The sequence below is a fragment of the Trichosurus vulpecula genome, chromosome 5 (genome assembly GCF_011100635.1).
Source record: "Trichosurus vulpecula isolate mTriVul1 chromosome 5, mTriVul1.pri, whole genome shotgun sequence".
Classification (NCBI taxonomy): Eukaryota; Metazoa; Chordata; class Mammalia; order Diprotodontia; family Phalangeridae; genus Trichosurus; species Trichosurus vulpecula.
In genome coordinates this window covers 43,398,646-43,420,032 of record NC_050577.1, presented here as the reverse complement: position 1 = coordinate 43,420,032, position 21,387 = coordinate 43,398,646, and the positions used below count along the sequence as shown (strand labels likewise).

The window sequence follows — 21,387 nt, the reverse complement described above, 5'->3', positions numbered from 1 at the left end:
GCTAAAATTATTAACTCAAAAAAATGGAATTCCTGTGTCCTTAATCAATGAAAAGCAGCTGCATCAACAAGTAGGTCAGAATAGCCCAGAAATTGCCTTAGTCAGCAAATGCTTGATATCCTTGCCAAGTGTAGAGACACCACAGCCAAGGATTTAAAATATAAACTTAATTGTAAAATGCTATGTTGGAAGATGCTGTATTGGACGATGGGAGATTGGGAGCCACATAGCTTCATGAAACATTGAGGAGGAGTGGGGAAAATTAAGTTTATCCAGAACTTGGCATGAGAGCCAATTGAGCCAGAGCATTTTAAAATGAAACCGGATGAAAATGAAATGGATCCACTCACATTTCTCCAGTAATCTATTTTCTTCATCATTGGCAGTAGACTCATCACACAATCTCAGTACATGATATGAAGATACAGACATCAAAAATCTCAAAGCCTCAAATTAGAGGTCATCTAATTTAACCCATGCTCAATCAAGAAACCATTCTACAACATAGCCCCCCCCACCCCCCACCCCAAGTGGTCATTCTTCCTTTGTTTGGAGTCCCCAGCACAGGGACTCCACTAACTTCAAAGACAGCTATTCTATATTTGGCATTAGGGTAGAGACAGAAGAGTATCTGAACAAGTCCAAGGAAATTCTACAGAATATTTGTTCTAGAAGTCACATTATTTAAAAAACACTAAAGGGTTATTTCTCAGATTATCCAAAAGAGAGCAAAGTATTGAACAACTAGAAAAGAAAAAGATTGACAATATTACAACAACAAACAAGAGCATTGAAAAGAGATCCATAACCGTGGGTCTACTTTCTCATCTCTGAAATCTTTATAATGATCTGAACACATCAAGGGTGCCCTTGATATTACAAGGATCCGACAAAGGTGCCTTTGATATGAAAAAGGAATAGAGAGGCTTTTACAAACACTGTTCTACAGTAGATCACATCTTCAAAGGTACACAATTGACTGAAAGGTAAAGCAAATACAAGATCTCACTTCATTTATCATTTTTTTAATGGATGCATGAATGCACACAAGGTATGTAATTTTGTCAGTGTTAGCAACTCTACCCAAGGACATCCCATTCTGTCTGTGGCTTAATCGAAAAGTCCAAAGAGGTAGATTGAAGCTTAAAAAGCATGGCTATGACAACAGAATGCAACCACTGGCTTTTATATAGCGCTTCAAAGTTTTCAAAACATTTTATATGTTCTGTTTCATTTGATAAGACAGCTTTGTAAGGTCAGTAATAACAGTTCAGTCACTTAAGCAAGCATATAATATGCACCTACTGCATGCTGAGTGCTGGGGTTGTAAATACAAAGTGTGAAACAATGCCTACACCCAAGGAGTGTACATCCTGTCAGGTGAGACTGCTACTACTACTACTACTACACACACACACACACACACACACACACACACACACACACACACTTACATATGGATATACGCATATACAAATATGCTACATATATGTATGTGTATATACACACACCTGGGAAAGACCTTAATTTAGAAAGGCCAAGGTCACCCACTGCATCCCAGGCCACTGGACTTTGATGGCTCAGGAAGGGAGAGTGAGGCTGACTTTGTGCGGCTCCGCCTCACTTAAATCCAATTCACGCACAAGTCAAGGGATCACCCTTGTGATGTCATTGGTCTTCTTTGAGAATGAAAGATGAACCATAACAATGACACACATATGTGCATTCTACGTACATATATATACACACATATTTGGACAGGGATTGGGACATTGATAGAGGAAACAGCTTCAACCAATGTAGATATGTAAGTATATATAGAATAAATATCAAGAGAATGAAAATAAATGCAAGGTAATGAGGGAAGGCAGGCATTAGCAGTTGAGGGTGGGAAATATTAGGAAAAGTTTATGGAGAATAGAGCCTCTTAGCCTGTGTTATTGCCACTGCCTTCCTCCCCATCTACCCATACCTCACCCCTCCCATCCTTGGCAGTCTGTTGAAGCCTATGGACCCCTTCTCAGAATAACATTTTTAAATGCACAAAATGAAATTCATAGGATCATAAAGGAAACCAATTATTTTTGAAAAGGATGTTGTTTATTTTTTTTTTTCTATTTATGATGCCTGAGTTAGGTCAGCAGACCACAGGTTAAGGACCTCTGCTGTAGAAGGCGGTTCATTGTCAAGAAAAAAAAGGGGTAGCTCTTTGGGGTGATGATGAATAGTGAGTGCTTTCCAGGCCTGATGGGCAACCAGCTCAAAGACACAGAGACAGGAGAGGGCCGTGTTTGAGGAATAGAGAAAAGTCTGGTTTTGCTGAATTACAGTCAGAGAGAGATAGCAAAGAACCTGTAAACATAGGTACGATCAAGCTGGCTTTAAAAGCTGAACGGAGGAGTTTATATTTGATCCTAGAGGCTATGGGAACCAGAGTCTCCTGAGCAGGGGAGCAGTGTGGTCAGATCTGTTCTTTTGGAGAATCTCTGACATGAAGGATCGAGTGGAGTAGGGAAAGACTGGAGGCAAGGAGCTGGGTTAGGTGCCACTGCAGTAGACTAAAAGGTGATAAGAACCAGAACTAAAGGGGTGGCTCTGCGAGTACAGAGAAGGGCTTGGATGTGGGAGGTGTCATAGAGGCAGAAAGAGCAAGATTTAGCAGCTAATTGAGTGAGGTAAGGGAGAGTGAGGAGTTGAAGATGGCACCCAAGGTTGTGAATCTGAGACAGTAGGGTTCCTTTGACAGAAATAGGAAGGTTTGGGGAGAAAGATAACAAGTTCTGTTGGGAAATGTTGAGTTTGAGTTGTCTCAGGCACATTCATGTTGAAATACCCAATAATAGGCAGCTGGGGATACAGAATTCAAACTCAGAGGAGAGACTGGGCCTGGGTATACAGATCTATGAGTCGGCTGCATAGAAATGATAATTAAGTCCATGGGGATTGATGAGGTCATCGAGAGTATCGAGGAAAATGAGGCAGGGTCCCAGAACAGAACAGACTAAATTCCATTTGGAAATTATGCAATGCTTTCAATTATCCCAAAGTGCCCCTATACAGAAATCCACCCATTTAACATCATTAGTTCTTAACGTGATGGAGTGTGTGTGCAAACACCACAACCTCCAAAGAATCAAAATTATGGGTGAGCTAAAGAGATGCATGGGGGCCATAACAGGCTGATGCATATTAACAGTGATAACTTGTGTACAGGAAGTGGCATAAAAAATAATAAACCGAGAATTGTGCGATTTGAACAGAAGGTAGGCTGGTCGTGTAGTGGTTGGGAGGGTTAAAATAGAATGCCTGCCTTCCATCCTCAGGTGCTGCTTTCTCACAGTGGTTAGTATTCTTTCCTTCCTGAAATGTGTGTGTGTTGGCTCACAGTGGTAGTGTGTAAGCTCCTAGGAAGCAGGTTTTGCCTTTATGACATACCCAGTGCCTGGCGCACCACTGGTATGTGTTGTTGAGTTGTTTCAGTTGTGTCCAACTCTTCATGACCCCATCTGGGGTTTTCTTGGCAGAGATATTGGAGTGGTATGCCATTTACTTCTCCAGCTCATTTTTGCAGTTGAGGAAACTGAGGCAAACAGGGTGAAGTGACTTGCCCAGAGTCACACAGCTAGGAAGTGCCTGAGGCCAAATTGAACTCAGGAAGATGAGCCTTCCTGACTCCAGGCCCAGCGCTCTATCCACTACACTACCTAGCTATGTATGTAATATATACTTAATAAATATTTGTTAGATTGCACTGAATTGAATTAAAAGATCTAAGGCAAGACCTTGAGCGTGCTGGGCATATCTTCTATGGAGGATTTATGATGGAGTGAAGACAAGGAGAAAAGAAGGAATTCACAGACAGTCCCAATTTTCCCAGTAAAGTTGGAAGCCAGATCCCCTCCTGAATATTGAGAGGGATGGGGGAGTTGGGGCAGGGAGGGGAGAGGGATGGAGAGAGAATAGTGGAGGAGGCTTGAGAGAAGAGGTTTGGAACTCTGTGTGTGATGTAGTAGCCAATCAGGGCAGGAGAAAAGTCAAATTGCTATTTTACTGACATGACGACCTACCTCCTGTGGCCCTGTCTTTGCATAAACTGCTCCCTGGGCCTGGAGCACTCCCTCCCCACTTCTGCCTCTTAGGATCTCTAGTTTCCTGTAAAGTTCAGCTCTGTAAGACCTTTCCTGGTGTCCTCTACCACACCATTCAGCCACTAGGGCCTCGCCACTAAATTGTGTTTATTTTGTATATACATAGACATATACATGGCACATGTCTTCCCTTCTAGAATGTCAGCTCCTTGAGGGCAGGGCCTGTCACTTGTTTTGGTGGTGTTCAGCTACACAGAAGGAGAGTGAAGAAGTTGGATGAGAGGAGTAATCCAGAGATGAGGGTTGGTTGATACAGTGGGGCATGGTGACTTTGAAGAGGCCTGAAAGATCCTGTCTGATTTCCTAGGAATGGGCCATTCATCTTGGCTTGCCACCTGAAGCAGTTGCTTATTTTCTTTAGTTCTTAATGGAAAGAACTTTGGATGTGAAATCAGAGCAACTGGATTTGAATCCCAACCTTGCTTCTGGTGTGTTATTGGGCAAATCACATCACCTTTATTGGGTCCTGAGTTTTCTTGTCTGTAAAACATCTGCTCATCTGAGATTTGTTGTCTCTCTTTTTTTCATATGTAAAACAATCTAAGGTATTTAAGGAAAGGCCTGTTCAGCTGTCAAATTTTTGGTGAATCTTTTTCTGGAGGTTTATTTGTTTATTTGTTTTGTTTTGTTTTTAATGAGACTGTTTTCCCCAAATTTCACAACTAACTCTCTCTCTCCCTCTCCCACCCACCCCCAACCCCTGCCAAAACAAAGGCACTAGTATTTTAGTGCCATATTATATCCATCACTTTGGTAACTCCACCAGTGAGTCTGCACTAGAGCCTGTCACAGTTATGTGGAAGAAGTTTCTTTTAAATTGGGATTTCATACAAGGATCAGAATTTCAGTGTTTGCTACATTCTTGTTTTTTAGATCTCTGCAAATATAATTTGGAATACATCTGTTGTTGAGTTGTTGTTGTGTCTAACTCTGTGACCCCATTTGGGGTTTTCTGGGTAAAGATACATGAGTGATTTGCCATTTCTTTCTCCAGCTCATTTTACAGATGAGGAAACTGAGACAAGCAGGGTTAAGTGACTTGTCCAGTGTCACACAACTAATAAGTGTCTAAGGCCAGATTTGAGCTCCTGAAGACGAGTCTTCCTGACTCCAGGCCCAGCATTCTATCCACTGTGCCACCTAGCTGTTCCCTGTTTAGGACACATAAATAGCCATAATTAGACAGTCTCACTATTGAAATTGTGGTTTAATTGCTCTAGGTCTTTACTTAATCATTCTTTAATTCTTGCAAAAAATTGTAGTGGCCCTGGAGATCTAATTCAGCTCACCCCAGCTCACTGTGCTCTTGTCTTCTTCCTAGTTAGCTCTGCTGTAAAGAGTCAGGATCAGTGTTAGTGGAAAAGTGGAGGAAAATAGAGAAAACCAATAAATTCCCTTGGAGATGACAAGAACAAAATTGAAATGCATAGTTTTATTAAAATGGGCTTTATAAACATAACTGCCTTACAATTTATTTTTTAAATTAAGTTAGTTTTTTTAATTAACAGAAAGCTGTTTTTTCTCCCTTTCACCTCCTTACCCCATTGAAAAAAGGAAAAACAAACAACAACTTCCTTGTAACAAATATGCAAAGTCTAGCAAGACAAATTCCTTCATTGGCCACATCTAAAAAAATATATATGTCTTAATCTTCACCTTGGATCCATCACCTCCCTTGGGAGGTGAGTAAGTAACATCCTTCATCCTTCTTCCTCTGGAATTGTGCTTGGTCTTTGCATTGCTGAGAGATCTTAAGGCTTTCAAAGTTGTTTTTACAGTGCTATTGTTAGAGTATAAATTGTTCTTCTGGTTTTACTCCCTCTCTCAGCATCAGTTCAGATAAATTTTTCCTTGTCTGCTTAAAATCATCTTCTCCTCATTTCTTACAGCACAGTGGTTGTTTTATCACATTGGATACCACAATTTATTCAGCTATTCCCCTGACTGATGGGCTTCTGCTCAGTTTGTAGCTTTTTGCCACCCCAAAAAAAGAACTGCTACCAATACTTTTGTACACATTTTCCTCTTGCTTTGATTGCTTTAGATAGAGGTCTAGCATTGTTATAGCTGGATTGAAGGGCATGCATCCTTTGATAACTTGTTATGTACAATTCCAAAATGCCTTCCAGAATGCTTGAATCCATTCATTGCTCTACCAGCAGAGCACCAATGAGCCTCTTTTCCCACAGCCCATCTAATATTTCTCTTCTTTTTTTCATCTTTGCCAATATTGTGGGTATGAGGCGGAACCTCAGAATTGCTGTGTTTTGCATTTCTCTAATTGTCTGTAATTTGGAGCATTGTTTCATATGGTTACAGATAGGTTTGATTTCTTCTGCTTGAGAATTGCCTATTCATATTCTGAGACTGTCTATCAATTGGGGAATGACTCTTAGTCTTACAAATTTGGATCAGTTCTTTGCATATATCTTGGAAATATGTTTCAATAATCTGGCTAGAAGCTTCTGTGGGGGTGTAAGATCCACCCACAGCCAGCACCCAGAAAGCTGCCAACAGCACAGGTTCTTTTGATCTGCTTAACTAAGGAAAGCAAGGTGAAGGGGTTGACAAGTTTACTTTAATCCAGCATACAGACGGCATTCACTTAGTTCAGGGGGAAAAGCCAGCACCCTGAACTTCAGACCAAAATACAAACAAATTACAAATATCAACAGACATGCCCAATATAATTCATAGTTACCAACATCTAGGTTCAGCCCGGGAGCTCAGAACAAGGGCTGGCCCAGAGTCACGCTCCACCACTGCTGCAGCAAAGAGCTCCAAAGAACAGACAGCCAACCCCTGGTTTTTATATCTTTTTCAGCGTCAGGGGTGAGTCACACATGCGACTCACCCACATGACCTAGAATTCACAAAGAGGTGGACTTAAATCCACGTGGTCTAAAAGCCTCTGCTCTTCCAGACATGTAAACTAGGGCCTCCCTGGAGTTAGCCCCACCTTGGGCCCCACCTTAGTTGCCAATCCACACCCACTAAGATTGTACACCTAATAGGGGTTTGGGCCTGGGGCTTAGCACCTAGTAAAGCTCAGTGAATTACTCAAAGGGAACAAAAGCCAAACTATTCAAGGGTACTTGTTGAACTAAGTGCTGAGGAGCCCATTTTGCTTACCAACACAAAATGAAATCTTTATTAGAAAAAAATTGCTGCAAAGATATTTTCCCTAGATAGTCATTTTCCTTTTAACGTTAGTTTTATTGGATTTGTTTGTGCAAAACTATGTAATATGTAATCAAAATTGTCTATTTTCTTGTTTGGTCATGGACTTTTATCTATAAATCTGATAGGTAATTTTTTCCTTGTTCCTTTGTTTATGATGTGACCTTTATATCTAGGTCATATATCCATTTAGAGTCTATCTTTGGACAAGGCATAAGGTGTTGCTCTAAATCTAATTTCTTCCATACTGCTATCCTATTTCCCCAACAGCTTTTGTCAAATAGGTAAGTCCTTATCCTCACGTCTGGGTGGGGCCTTTGTGTTGTAGAACACAAGGCTGTTAGTTTTGTTTGCTTCTATGTGTTGTGTACCTAAATATATTCCACTGACTGATCCTCTATTTTTTTTTAGCCAATTCCAAATGGTTAGTGTTTTTAGTGTAGTTTGAGATCTGTTGCTCTTAAGCCCTGTGTTGTTTCTACTTTTTTTTTTCATTATTTCCTTTGAGATTCTTGACTTTTTTTTTTGCCTTGATATGAATTTCATTATTATTTTTTCTAGCCCTCTAAAATAATCCTTTGGTAGTTTGATTGGTATGGTGTTGAACAGGTAAGTTAATTTATGTAGTATTGTCGTTTTCATTATATTAATCAATGAGCAATGAATATTTCTCCAATTCTTTAAGTCTGTCATCATTTCTGACATTGTATTTATGTAGTTCTTGGGCCTTACAATTTCATATACTTAGAAGAGACCTATACCTAAAGGAGACCACAGCTTGAGTAAATATTATGTTGAAAGAACTAGAAACTCATTCTTGCAGCACAAAACTCAATGTAAAGAGCTTTAAGCCCTCTAAACCTTTGAAGCTTTGCATTTTCTGGTTGGTTCCTAAACCATATAAAGAAAATACAGACACACCCCACCTAACATCATTAATTAGTTCCATAAAAGCCTGGTGTGGCATCACACGGTGACACTCAGCTTCACTGAAACATAAGAGATATCCAGAGCTGTCCAGAATGTCCAGCCCTCAGACCATGGAGTCCAGGGCTGCCTGAGAGGAAAGGATTGTGCTAAAGTGATGTGAGTGAACCCACTCACTCAGACCCACTGGAGATGGATGCCCCCTGACATAATGGAACTCTTAGGGGGAGGGTAAGCCAGCATTTCTCTTTCCTAAAGTTTGGCAATCTTTAGGTAAAAGGGGCTTTTAAACAGCAAATATTGAAATCTTGTAAGTGAAGTAGATGTTTTTGTTTATTTGGTTTTGTTTTGTTTTTTTCAGAATGGGCAATGCAGACACATCTGTTCACATTCCAGTCTAATAAGCATTAGCACCAATGGCTTCTGGAGGTCATTAGACAAACACACAACGGCAGTAGATAATAAATACAGTCCAACTTTTTTTTCAACTCTACTTCTGTAAGAACAGAGTAATATTTTACATCTCTATTATGATACTCAGGGAAAAGATTAAAAATCTAGTCCTAAAATAAAGGAAAAAATTATGTTTTTTTAGAAGATATTGTTAGCCAACCCATGACATTATCTGGATTTCTACTAGATGTCATTTATGTGGAGCTCTTAGTGTTTTCTGGAAAAGCAAAAGTCTCTTAAATTTCCTCCCTTTCTGTGGTTGGATGAGAGTGCTGACCAATGAGCTGTGGAGAGCCACCAAGTGGGAGAAAGGGTCCTATCACTTGCCACTTTGGGTTTAAGTGACAGGTGTTGGGGTGGCTCTCTGGAGGTGCATTGTTTGCTCAGTTCTCAGCCTTCTCTATGTGGTAAAGCTGATAACTACAGCTGCTTTTATTTCTTCCCCATGCTTCCAAGGGTATGGTCTAAACACAAACGCTTTGGCCAATTCAGAGAGTGACAAGGGGACTCACAGCATCATACAATTTTAGAGTAAGGAACTGACCTCCTCATTTTACAGAGTCTAAGAGGTCACAGCCATTGTGCAGGGTCTCCTTTACGATTTTCTCTAAGTATATGGATAGCTTGAAGCATGATGGACAGCTCCAGACCACCTCTTCTGTTCTAGTGAAGCTGAATGTCACCATATGATGTAACACCAGTCTTTTGTGGAACTAATTAATGATCTTAGGTGGAACGTGCCTACAGGACTGAAAACTCTTTACATTGAGTTTTGTGCTATAAGATTGAGTTTCTAGTACTTTCAACATAATATTTACTCGAGCTGTGGTCTCCTTTAGGATTTTCTCAAAGTATATGAAATTTTTCCCTTTACAGAAATTTGACATATGACAAGTAGCCCCCAAGTTATAAATGGGCTTTATTATGAAAAGTTTTGGGGTCTTTTTCAACAAAGAATATATATTCCCAAAGAAACAGTGTTATAAATGGTGGTTAGGTTCTCCAAATAACTTAAAAAAACCTTGAAGCCATAATATACCTGAAATATCCATTCACAAGGTAAAATAAGATTTATCTTGTTGTCATATCAGTGATTAAATCAAAAAAGCAATATGATTGAACTGGTTTATAGTATATCTTTTATACTGTTACATATCTATTATTAGATATATAATATGTCTATTATACTATTATATATCTATTAAAGATGTTTATTAGTTGAAAAAGAAATAAGTTTAATGCTGGGACCTGGAGGTAAAAACAAAATAAATTAGAAGAGGACGAGAAAGCAGGGACTTTTGTGGAAATTCCAAAGGGTGGATCTCACTGATTCTTTATTCTTTGTTATTTACCTTCAAAACTTGAAGCATCCCTTCTTCTTGAAATAGGTGTGTCTTATTGGACACTTAGTAGCCATAACCAGGGTTATTGTTGAACTGACAAATGGGTTGAAGAGCAAGAGGAAGATTTTCTGCTTAACTGGGAGAGAGTACAAGAAATTAGTGGACAAAAAAATAAGGATAGAGAGTCCCCCATGGTGGGTACCAGGTGGTCCTGCCAGTCCGTGACAGTTTGGTGGTCTTCAGGACAACCAAGGATGGTGAAGCAATGTCCAGCCAGCTGTTTGAACATTTACAGCTTGTAGATTCTTAGCTTGAGGCGTTGGGGGCAGTGGATAGAGCACAGAGCACAGGATTTGGAGTTGTTGGATCTGGGTTTGAATCCTAGCAATGTCCCTATTACTTATATGACTTTAGGCTAATCATTTAACTTCTCCCACCCTCAGTTTCTTCATCTGTAAAATGGGAGGAGGGGTTGAACTAGGTGACCTCTAAGGTAGGTCTTTTAGCTCTAACTCTGTCATCCTAAGATAAAATGAGATAACATTTGTAAAGTGCTTATTAGCACCATATAAATGCTTATTCTCTGCCCTTTCCCCTTCCTTGGTGAAAGTTAATGGTGAGGTCTGCTGAAAAGTTTATTATAGTTTTTTCTAACTTGCATTTAGTTAATCCTGCTGGTAGAAATACCCAAATACTTTAAGTAATTTTCCCTTAAATCAGCATTATGTGATTGAATCCTGGATATCAAGCAGATATTTTGCAAAGAGCTCTCTTATTATTTGTTGAAAAATTAATTTCCATTAGAAAGGATTTCCCTCCTGCCTCCCTTCTCCCACTGCTCCCACATGATTCAGGAGCTGCTTGGGTGGTACTCAGGCCCCTCTAGGCCAGTAACCTCCTAAAAGGATTGCATATTCACCGTTTTTCTTAGTTTTTCCAGGTGATGAAAACATGGTCCAAGGCTGCTCCTGATGAGAAGATGCCCTATTCCATTTCTTCCAAATTTGAGTTTTCCCCCCACCCCCACGTGCCTCCTGAGGGATCATGAAGTATTTCTCCAAAGACCTTCTGCCAGGGATCATGGCCCTTCACCACTTGGGCTCCTCCAATCATCACATCTTTTTCAAAGAAAGGTCTTTTAAGCTATTTGAGTGTGACTTGTTGACCATGGGCAAAACTGTGTTTCTTTATCCCCAAAAGTCATTTTCTGTGTTGTGAAAAATGGCAGAAGCTCCCACCACCAGATTTGATCTTACTGCTACTGGAGCTCATGCTTCAGGCACTATCCTGACAACCCAGAGGATTGTTCTATTGCTCTCCAGCCCCTTTCTTTTAGAAGAACAGACTGTATTAGGGGAGAAGCAGTAACCTCTGGGCTTTCTTTCATTCATCAGGTATAAAAGTTGTTTGTACTTGAAATCAGTGTTAGCAAGAAGTACCAAGGTGGCTTTTAAAAACTGTACATCTTCAGAACCTGGGAAGAAAAAGAGAATGAGCATCTTGCTTCGTGTAGATGTCATGCTGCCTTTCCCTTCACAAGCCATTGTACTTGTATACTTCATTTAAATTGGATTGAGTCAACTTATTTCTAAAGCAGTGAAATATAGAAAAGGTTTGTCGATCATTTGTAGCTCAGGGGGCCATGCTGGCATTTCCTTACATTCTCTTACATCACTTTTGTTCCCTGGCTTTACCATCATCTTGCTGTTTGAACTTTACAAATCATTTGGCCCATTTGGATCATCAGCTTCCTCATCTCACAAATGAGGGGTTGGCTTTGGTCGTCTCGAAAGTCTCTAAGATCCCCTCAGGGGGTCTAGCATACTTCCTCTCCGAGTCTAGAAATCATTCACACTGGATTATTAAATGTCTTTAATTCTTGAAATCAAGAAGGGTGAAGATGTTCAATTAAATAACTGGGCTACAGATTGTGGTCTAAACACAGTGGGAACTTCACATGGAATATTTTGCACACCTGAGGCATATTGGAAATGTTATCTGCTTGTAATATATTTAAAATACTAAAAGCAAGGAGATTTTTTATTTTCTAACAGCAAGGGAATACTTATTTTTTGCCTTGATTTTTTTCTTCCCGAAAGTACGACGTAGAACAATACTTCTCAACCCTTTTCTTTTATAGCATAGGTCTAAATTTATAACTTAGCCCCAGCAGGTCTGGGTTTGTGTGTGAAGAAAGAGGGGCAGTAGGAGTCCTGGGGGTGACAAGGATTGCCAGAGGAAAAGGGCCGAGGAGGGAGGGCGCAGAGGAGGCTTTGAAAGGACTTTGATTTTGATTATGGAGAAAAGATTCGGAGGAGGAGAGAAGTGGAGCTGTGTTTCTCTCCTGCTCTAGGGGGCTCATTTTAGAGGCTGTGTGATACTCCAGCCTGAGTCCAGCCCGAGGCAGAGTTTTCATGCCTGAACAGGGAAGGGAAGAAGCAGAACCCTGTCCCTTCTCACCTGCCCTTCCTTCCAGACCCACTTCTAGCTCTCTCTCCGCCTTGTTTGTTTCATGAATCTCTTTGAACCACTGGATTACTCAGAATGGTGTTTTAAAATCTTAAAATACCTGTAATTATAGAGGAAGCCAATTCTATTGAAATGCAGTTATCCACATATTTTTTTAAGAACCAGTTCATGGACCCCAGATTAAAACTGTTGTTCTAGGTAAAGCCTTTCCTGACTACCACCACCTCCAGTTGCTAATAACAGTCCTCTCTCAAACTGGATTCTATAGCTTTTGTATGTGTTATGTAGATACTTCTATCTCTATCTCTATGCCTATTTTCCTCTCTCCTGTTTAGAAGGTAAACTCCTTAAATATAGGGGGCTGTCGTACTTTTGTCCTTGAACCCTAACACAATGTTTGGCACATAAAAAGCACTTAATAAATGCTGATTGATAGATTGGCAGGGCCCACAAAGTAGCATAACACAGAAATCACCTGTGCCAGTAGTTCTAGAGCAGGGCTGTCCAACCTTAGGTTTTTATTGAAACAACAGACAACATATTTTGATTTGACATTTTAGTGAGAGCTCTGTGATAGTTCGGTTTCATTTGCTAAAGCATTTATGTAAATTTCTGTGCTTGTAGGCAGGTGGCATAAATCGCAGTGGGCCCCACGCGACCTGCTTTGGACAGCCCTGTTGTAGAGAAATCCACCGGTTCCATCTTTAATTGATGCATTAAGAATTGTGGTCAATTCAATGAATTAAACTTGCTTAATAATTATTTAATTTAGATGAATTAATTTAAGTTTTTTTTTTAAACCACCTTTTTAATCATTCCCTCTAGGACTGGTTTTCATCAGGCTTCTTTGACTCATTCTCTTCATTTTTCCTCTTATATGGTTACTGATTAGGCTTGCTACATTGGTGTGAGCAGCTTAGCATGAAGCTCAAAGCGCTGGATTTGGGAGCCCTGAGTTCAGGTCCCATCTCTGGCATAATAACAACAATACTACTTTGTATCTGGTGCCTCATCTAATCCTTTTGCCACAACCCTGGGAGGTAGGTGCTTTTACCTTATTTTCATTTTCCAAATAAGGCCACTGAGACAGGGAGGGTGGGGTACTGGCCTTAGGTAGGACTCTGCTAAAGTCTGAGGCAGGATTTGAAGTCAGGTATTTCCAGCTCTCAGTCCAGTACCCCATCCATGGCACCATCTGACTGCCTAGCTATCCACATTCACTTTACTTCTTGAATCTCTTTCCTTCCTGGAAAATTCATAGAACTTTACAGTTGAGAGTCACCGTAAAGGCCCTCCAGCCCTTCTCAGAATTAGAATCTCTGCCAAAGCAGAGCTGAAAGGTGATGATCCAGCTTTTATTGGAAGACCTCTAGTTGGGAAGAGGTTACTTCCTCCCTTTAAGGTTCACCCATTTACTTGCATCAAGCTTAAATCTACCAACTCTACAACTTACCTGTTATTCCTTGAGTTGTCCCCTGGGGCCATGCAAAACCAGTCTGCCTAATCCTTCCATGTGTGTCATGTGCCTCTTTAGTTTTCTCCTCTACAGGTTAGGCATGGCCGATTCTGTCAACTGAATCTCACGTGGCATGATATTGAGACCCTTGACATCCTTATCATCATTTTCTGGATGTCTCCTAAAATGTGGGACACAATGCTCCTTCCATATATAGTCTGACCAAGGAAACTAGCATCTCCCATGTTTTGGGCACCATGCCTTTTCCTTCTGCCCACAATTGCATTGGCTTTTTTAGCTGGCTTTTCACATGGCTGTATTGATTCATTGAGTTTGCAATCCGTGAAATACCCAGACCATTTTCAGATGAGCTGCCATCTAGCTCTTTGTCCCCCATATTCTATTTGTGAGGTTGACAGTTTGAACATTACTCTAAGATTTTACATATTATCTCTTTTAAAAAATATCATCTTATTAGATTTAATCCTTGAGGGCAGGAATTACTTTCAGTTTTTGTATCCCAAGTACCAAGGACAGTGCCTAGCAGTAGTGGGTCCTTAATAAATTCTCATTAACTGAATCCAACATTATAACCTTTTGAGATTCTTTTGCATCTCATTTCTGTTGTCAAGTATGCTAGCTATTCCTTCTAGCTTTCTGTCATCAGCAGATGTGATAGGGATGCTGCTTTTTATTATTACACCTTTATCAGTCACTGATAAAAGCATCAGATAGTAGGAGGCCAAGCACAGATCTCTGGAGCACTCCACTAGAGATTGCATCAGTTCATTAATGATTACTCTTTGGGTTGGGTTTTTCATCAAGTTGTGAATCTCTCTATTTTGTCTACCAGAATAAGATGAGAGGTTTTGTCAAATGCTTTGCTTAAAATAGAGGTAAACTATCTATCTCTAGCAGTCCTCTGATCTAGTCTGGCAATAGCCTGTCAGTAAAGGAAAAGAGGTTATCCTGCCTTGAGCTAGTCTAGTTGAAGTCATGTTGGCCCTCACAGCCACTGATGCCTTTTCAAGATAATGATAATTATAGTATCAGGCATCAGTCAGTTAGCATTTGTTAAGCACCTCCTCTGCTGGCCGCTGTACTAGGTGCTGGGGGTACAAAGGCAAAAAATGAATAACTTTAAGGAGTTGGGGAAAATACATTTATACATAAATGCAAGGTCATGATATTAGCACCTGGGAGGTTCAGGAAGGACCTCAGGGAGGAGGGGGAGTTTGAGAGGAGCTTTGGAAGGAAACTAGAGAGTCTGAGACGCAGAGGTAAAGGACAGTGAAGGCTGGCGTGGGGAGCAGCCTGGGATGAAGAGTCACACAAACAGGATGTGGAATGTCATGTATGAGGAAGAGCAAGAATCCCAGTTTGTCTGGACTGAAGAATGGCGACAGAGGAAAGGGTGGAGAGTAGGGTGCCCCAGAGAGGAGTCATAGCTTATCCTGGAGGCAATGGGAATTCACTGAAGGCTTGGAGCTGGGGATTGACATGGTCAGACCTGGGCTTTGGGAATCTCATCTTGGTAACCCTGTGGAGGAGGATGGACTAGAGCAGGGAGAGAGGCTGCAGGTGGAGAAACCAGCTAGGAGGCAAGAGATGAGGAGAGCCCAGAACCAGTCTGTTGGGTGTGTGATTGGAGAAAAGTGGACAGATGTAAGAGAGAGTATAGTCGATATTTTTAGATCACTTTAAAGTTTGCGCCACGGTTTATATTGGTTGTATTATTTGATCTTCAACCCTGTGACATATATAGGACAGGATTTATTATCCCCACTTACAGATAAGTCCAATTCTTTCTTATTGGTGAGAACCAGGTTCTCAAAAGTGATTCCCATGTTGGTATATTCACCTTTTGAAGGATGAAATTGTCATTAAGACAAATTAAGGAATTATTACCCTCCTCTGATTTTGACACAGAGAGAGCTCCAACAAATGTCTCAATGATTGAAATCCCCATCACTGCCGTATCATGCCCTTGGGCCAGGTTTAGGATGTGTTGACCAAGCTCCTCACCGGCTCTTCTCTGTCCAGGTGATCTGTGTATACCCTTAATGACCATCTCACTATTGTTTTGGCCTCTGCAGATTTTCACCCCGTTACAGTTCACGTGCCTCCCCTCTCAGGTTCCTGGATTTCCTGTCTTTATAGCTAATACTATGATAATCTCTCACCCTCTCTTTACCCCTTTGCTGCCTCTGTTGACTTTCCCCATGCCCCCCTCCCCCGTTTTTACCTTACCCTTTCATAGCTTTTCAGAGCCACCGGAAGGTCATGAGTCTCATTCCAAAAGTCTCGGTGATTCTTGTGAGGTCAAATGTGCCTCCTGGTGTTGAGCCATTAGTTCACCTTACCTGTTACCCATAATTGATACATTTGTATATTGATATCTGGGGCCATGGGCTTTATGACCATCTTCTTTCTTGGTTTTTTGTCTCCTGTGTATTTCAGGGTGTCTCAGCTACTCTTCTTGTGATTTCTTTGCATGATATCTGGTTTGGTGTTTAGATATATAACCCCCACCTTCCCTTTTTATTTGATATGAAAGTCTCCACAGAAAACATCATGTTATGTGACTGGCCCTTCTTTGCTATCCTCCATCTCTGACCAAGAGCCTATTGTCTCAAATCTGTTTTTCAAATCTGGCCTCAGACACTTACTAGCTGTGTGACCCTGGGCAAGTCACATAACCTCTGTTTGTCTTAATCCACTGGAGAAGGAAATGGCAAACCACTCCAGTATCTTTGCCAAGAAAACCCCAGACAATATGGTCTATGGGGACACAAAGAGTTGGACGTGAGTGAACAATCAGCAGTGCTGACTACACTGCCTTGTAAGATCTTTGGTTCTTTCAGCAAGATTTCACAGACCTTCACAATGCTCTCTAGACTCCCTCTGCCTTATTATTCATGCCCAAGTGAATCACTAGGAGTGGGTATGTGGCTTGCCTGTCCTACAAAGATGTGGAGAAGACATCACTTTGTAGCTATTAAAACATTATATTAATGTGAGATGGCAGGAGTAGGGCAGCTGAGGTGGGAAGCGGATAGAGCGCTGTACCTGGAGTCAAGAAACTGAGTTCAAATTCAGCCACAGACACTTGCTCCCTGGGTGACCCTCTCATCCTCAATCTCTCAAGGTTGTTGTGAGGATAAAGTGGCATAATATTCGTAAAGCACTTTGAATATGCTAGATGTTAGTATATAAATGCTAGCTCAGAAGGATGGTGCGGGAGAACATTGATGTGAAGAGCTGTGTTAATTTTTAAGACTTTTGGGCTACCATGTCAAGTTAGGAGTTGGCTTACCTTCCTTGAATGTGGTTTGAGAGAACCCACTGAGGAAAAGGAAATGACAGCCCATGGTGATAGTATCTATTGCCCTGAGGATGTTACACACTTAAGTTAGGTCATTTTTGATGGACAATGTTTCTTATTTGGATGATAGGTTATTAATCCGATGGGATGGGATGCCTTTGGCTTACCTGCTGAAAACGCAGCAATTGAGCACCGTCTGCATCCACAAAGTTGGACACAAAGGTACGTGTTTTTTTTTACTGAAATGACTACTTTTTATTTTATGGTTTACTTTTGTTACCTTGTAGTTCATGTTCAAAACTTACTCTTCAACCAATAGACCAGTCCTAGAGATGATATGGTGTAGTGTGGAAAGTGCAGAGAACTTAGAATCCAGAGACATGAATTCAAATCCTGACGCTAACCAAGTGGCAAGTCACAGGACCTGCCTCAGCCTGGGTTTCTCATCCTTAAGATGAAGATAATGATATTTACACCCCCTGCCTTCTAGTTCTTTTGTTGTGTAAGGGCCACCAAACCTACTGGCAGATATGAGCTGAGATAAGAACTAAATCAACAGAAATCTTGGGTTCTGATTCTGAAATGAGCATATGGCTTTTCCTTTGAAGTTATCTAAAGAATAACTTTAAGATGTGTGAACTACCTGCGTGTTCATCTGCCATTCCTTCCTTAAAATGTCATTCTTTTCTTTTTTAAGTAGTTTCAGATTTTTTTGGGGGGGGGGAAGAAATCTATGTTAAAATTCTTCTATGAATTCCTCTTATTTTCTACATAGAACTATTTGAGTTGAAATCAATGAAAATCTGTATGGTACATTTCTGTTTGAAAAATTCTACATTGTGTTTTTATAAATTTATTTTTAAAAAATAAATTTTTGTTGATATTTTATTATTATCTAGCCCAAATTTCCCTTTTTATCCCTCCTAGAAAACTATTCCATGTAACGAGGAATTTTTACACATTTATTTAATTAAACTTTCCTTCCTTTGCTTTACAGTAATATTAAACACATGAGAGAACAGCTTGATAAACTAGGCCTGTGTTTCAACTGGGATCGGGTAAGTTTGCCCTTCTCTCTTTTTCCCGCAGAATATATTGATTTCAATTGAATTAATATTTGTCATGTAAAAATAATGCATATGATTGTAGCTGAACTCCTCCCCCCCCATTTTGGCAAGAGGGACTGTCTGTATTGGATGGATGGCTACAAATCAGGAGACTGCTCTCACTTTTATGGAGGTTCTGTTGGGGCCTATGCACTCTGTTGGGTGCTGAGGAATGTGCAGAGATGAATGAGAAATGGTTACTGCCAACAAGGTGTTCACTCCCGTCTAAAAGGGGAAATTGAGGCAGCTAAGATATTTTAATTTTCTCTTTAGCGGTGCCTGGTGGTAAAAACCTTCTCCAAGAAATGTATGCCTGTACATGTGAAAACTCTTCAATGATGGTTCCCAAACTCGTGCTATGAGCTATGAACAGTGTTCTGAAATGCTGCCTGGATTTAGGTAAAGGTGGCAGCCCATCCCAGCCCAGTCTGTTTGAGTGATTAGGCTCTGATTTCCCATTTAAAATTTTTTCTAGGTGCTAATATGCAGAGGTACAGTAATGACTCCTCTTGATATATAACCTTTCCTTGCAAAAGACTTTCAAAAATATGTATTTTACCAGTGGATCAAAGCAGGAGCTGGGGAACCATCACTGAAGAATTTTCACGTTTATATGTAAATGTGCTCTCTCTCTGTCTCTCTCTCTCTCTCTCAATATTAACTAGTGCTTTTCAGAGGTCACCCCATGATTGAAAGGTTAGAATTGTATTTATGTATTTGCCTAGGTAAACCCTGTTTCTGTTTGCTTCCTACTATTTATACCCCCTTTTCAGTGAGAATGGAGCTGTTAATAGCACTATAATCTGTAGTATCTTATTGTAGCTGTGATGCAGAGCCCTGAGATGAAAGTGGACCCAGGTTTTAGTTTTTGTTCTGCTGCTGAGCATTAAGGCAAATCCCTTCCCCACTCTAGCCTTTAATTTTCATCTATCCAATGAGGGGGTTGGAGTAGGTTACCCCCAGCCCTAATGTTCTGTGCTTAATAGTTTGTGATTTATTATTAACCGCAAGAAGCACAAAAGCAATCAAAATTGAGAGCTCACTTGCATCTCAGAGTGGTTGTAAGGATCACATGATGTTTGCTAATTAGCTGTTTTCATAATTTATTATGTTATCTGGTGCTTGCTACATCTATTACCTTCCCACAGTCTTCTTGAGGAGTGCATTGATGGTGTACTTGTGTGAGGTTTCTGAGTAGGGTGAAAACCACATCTTCATCATTGTTATTAATGTGCTAAACTTAGCCCACATTCAAGGACCAGGCCAGGCCTCCAGAAATCCAACCCAAGTCCTGGTTTCATCATTGGCTTGCTGTTTGTTTTGAGCCCTCAGGCAGGTTATCAGACATTTTATATAATGAATAAAGTAGGAAAAGTCCAAATAGCTTCAGGTGAGGTTAGAATTGGATTCTTTGAACATTTCATGGCTTAGATTGTTAACTCATTGAGGGCAGTGTCTCTGTGAAACCAGTCTGCCTGGCTCTGACTCTGTGCATGAACCTCACACAGACACAGACACCGACACACAAAGACTGTATGACTGGCTAACAGATGATCAGTCTGTTCAAAGTTGCATGATGGCAAGAGAATATTTTTGTTGACAATTGATCAAGTTTGTGCCCTTTAGCACGTTCCTTGTCTACTAAACCAGGGACATTCATTAACATAAATTTTTTAAAGTAATCTAGCTAGCAGTTAACAACTGGCTTTAGGGAAAAACTAGCTGGAAATGGTAATCAGGTAAGATCCAGTTTAAAAGCTGAGTGTCTCACCTTGTGCCCTGTGCACAAGATATGGTGCAGTGCAAGAGTTAGAAGGCCTGGATTCAGAGCCCAGGGCAAGACCTGGGGCAGGTTACTTCCTTCCTCCAGGCTTCCATTTCCTGGTCTATAAAATGAAGGGGATTTGCACATTTGTTCTCTTCCAGCTCTGCATCTATGAAACTGTCAGCTACCACGGACAGGGTGGTAGGCAACCTAGTTAGGGTTTGAGCCTTTCTTTATTGGTTCTGCTTCCACATGACTTGTTAAGGCTATGGACAATAGGACATTTCCTAGGTAGCAAGGACAATGCTTCAGACCACAACTTTTGCCACTGTACTATTATTCATTTTTGGATGTTCTTCCTAGAGCTGCTTATATCACCTTGGGAGGGGAAAAGTAGGAGACAGAAAGTTCTGACTAAGTGGCAGTGCTCGTAAAAGTGTCTTTTGAGGCCAATATAAAATAAAATAAAACTCTCAAACTGCAATTATGGCAATTTGTGAACACTTACTTCACAAAATAATTGGATGTACTTACAAGTTGAAAGAATAGACTTTATTTTGCTTTCAGACACTCAATATCTGTGGCTTCAATGTAAATAATTTGATTTAAAAGGAAAGGTAGTATGTCTTTTTAATGATATATCAAAAATTGAGTGCCTTCAGATACAGTTGTTTGTCTACATGCAGAGCCTATCTTGTTCCAGTACCTGGACTTGGTTCTGGGACAACCCAGAAGTTAGGTATCCTTATTGGGAGAACCATCTCAAGGCAGGCTCTCTAGGGTAGTGAACAGTAGTCCCAAGTTTGCCCCCAGAAGGGCTCTAGGAGGCAAGGTCAATTCTAGGTTCACTCAGGGTTTTGGAGAGCTTTGGGGACTTCAGAACCAAATTAGATTATAATACTTCAAACCTGGCACTGGATAGGACCAAACACTTTTGAGCTAAGTCCATATTAGTATGCTTGGGGTGTGCCACATAGTGCTCCATTTATTCATTTGGACTGGGCCTGTGATTTCACTAATGTAGGGAAGGCCCAGTAAGGAAACTCACTCTACCAAAGCAGATTGGCACCATATGCAACGTAGAATCTTGGAGAGATACCTGGGACAGTAAAACATTAAATGATTTGCTTGGGGTAACACAATCAATGTCAGTTAAAGGTAGAACTTGAGCCCAGATCTTTCAGACTCTGAGGATGGCACTTTACCATCTTATGT

General features: G+C 40.6%; 1 protein-coding gene across 1 annotated transcript in view; it reads left to right on the top strand.

Moving 5' to 3' along the window:
* Nucleotides 1-21,387, top strand: part of LARS2 (leucyl-tRNA synthetase 2, mitochondrial) — a 176,645-nt gene that overhangs the window by 33,925 nt on the left and 121,333 nt on the right. The window contains exons 5-6 of the mRNA XM_036762051.1: nt 17,432-17,523; nt 18,299-18,359. Of these exons, the coding sequence (XP_036617946.1) occupies nt 17,432-17,523; nt 18,299-18,359 (153 nt within the window). The remainder of the gene's footprint in view (nt 1-17,431; nt 17,524-18,298; nt 18,360-21,387) is intronic.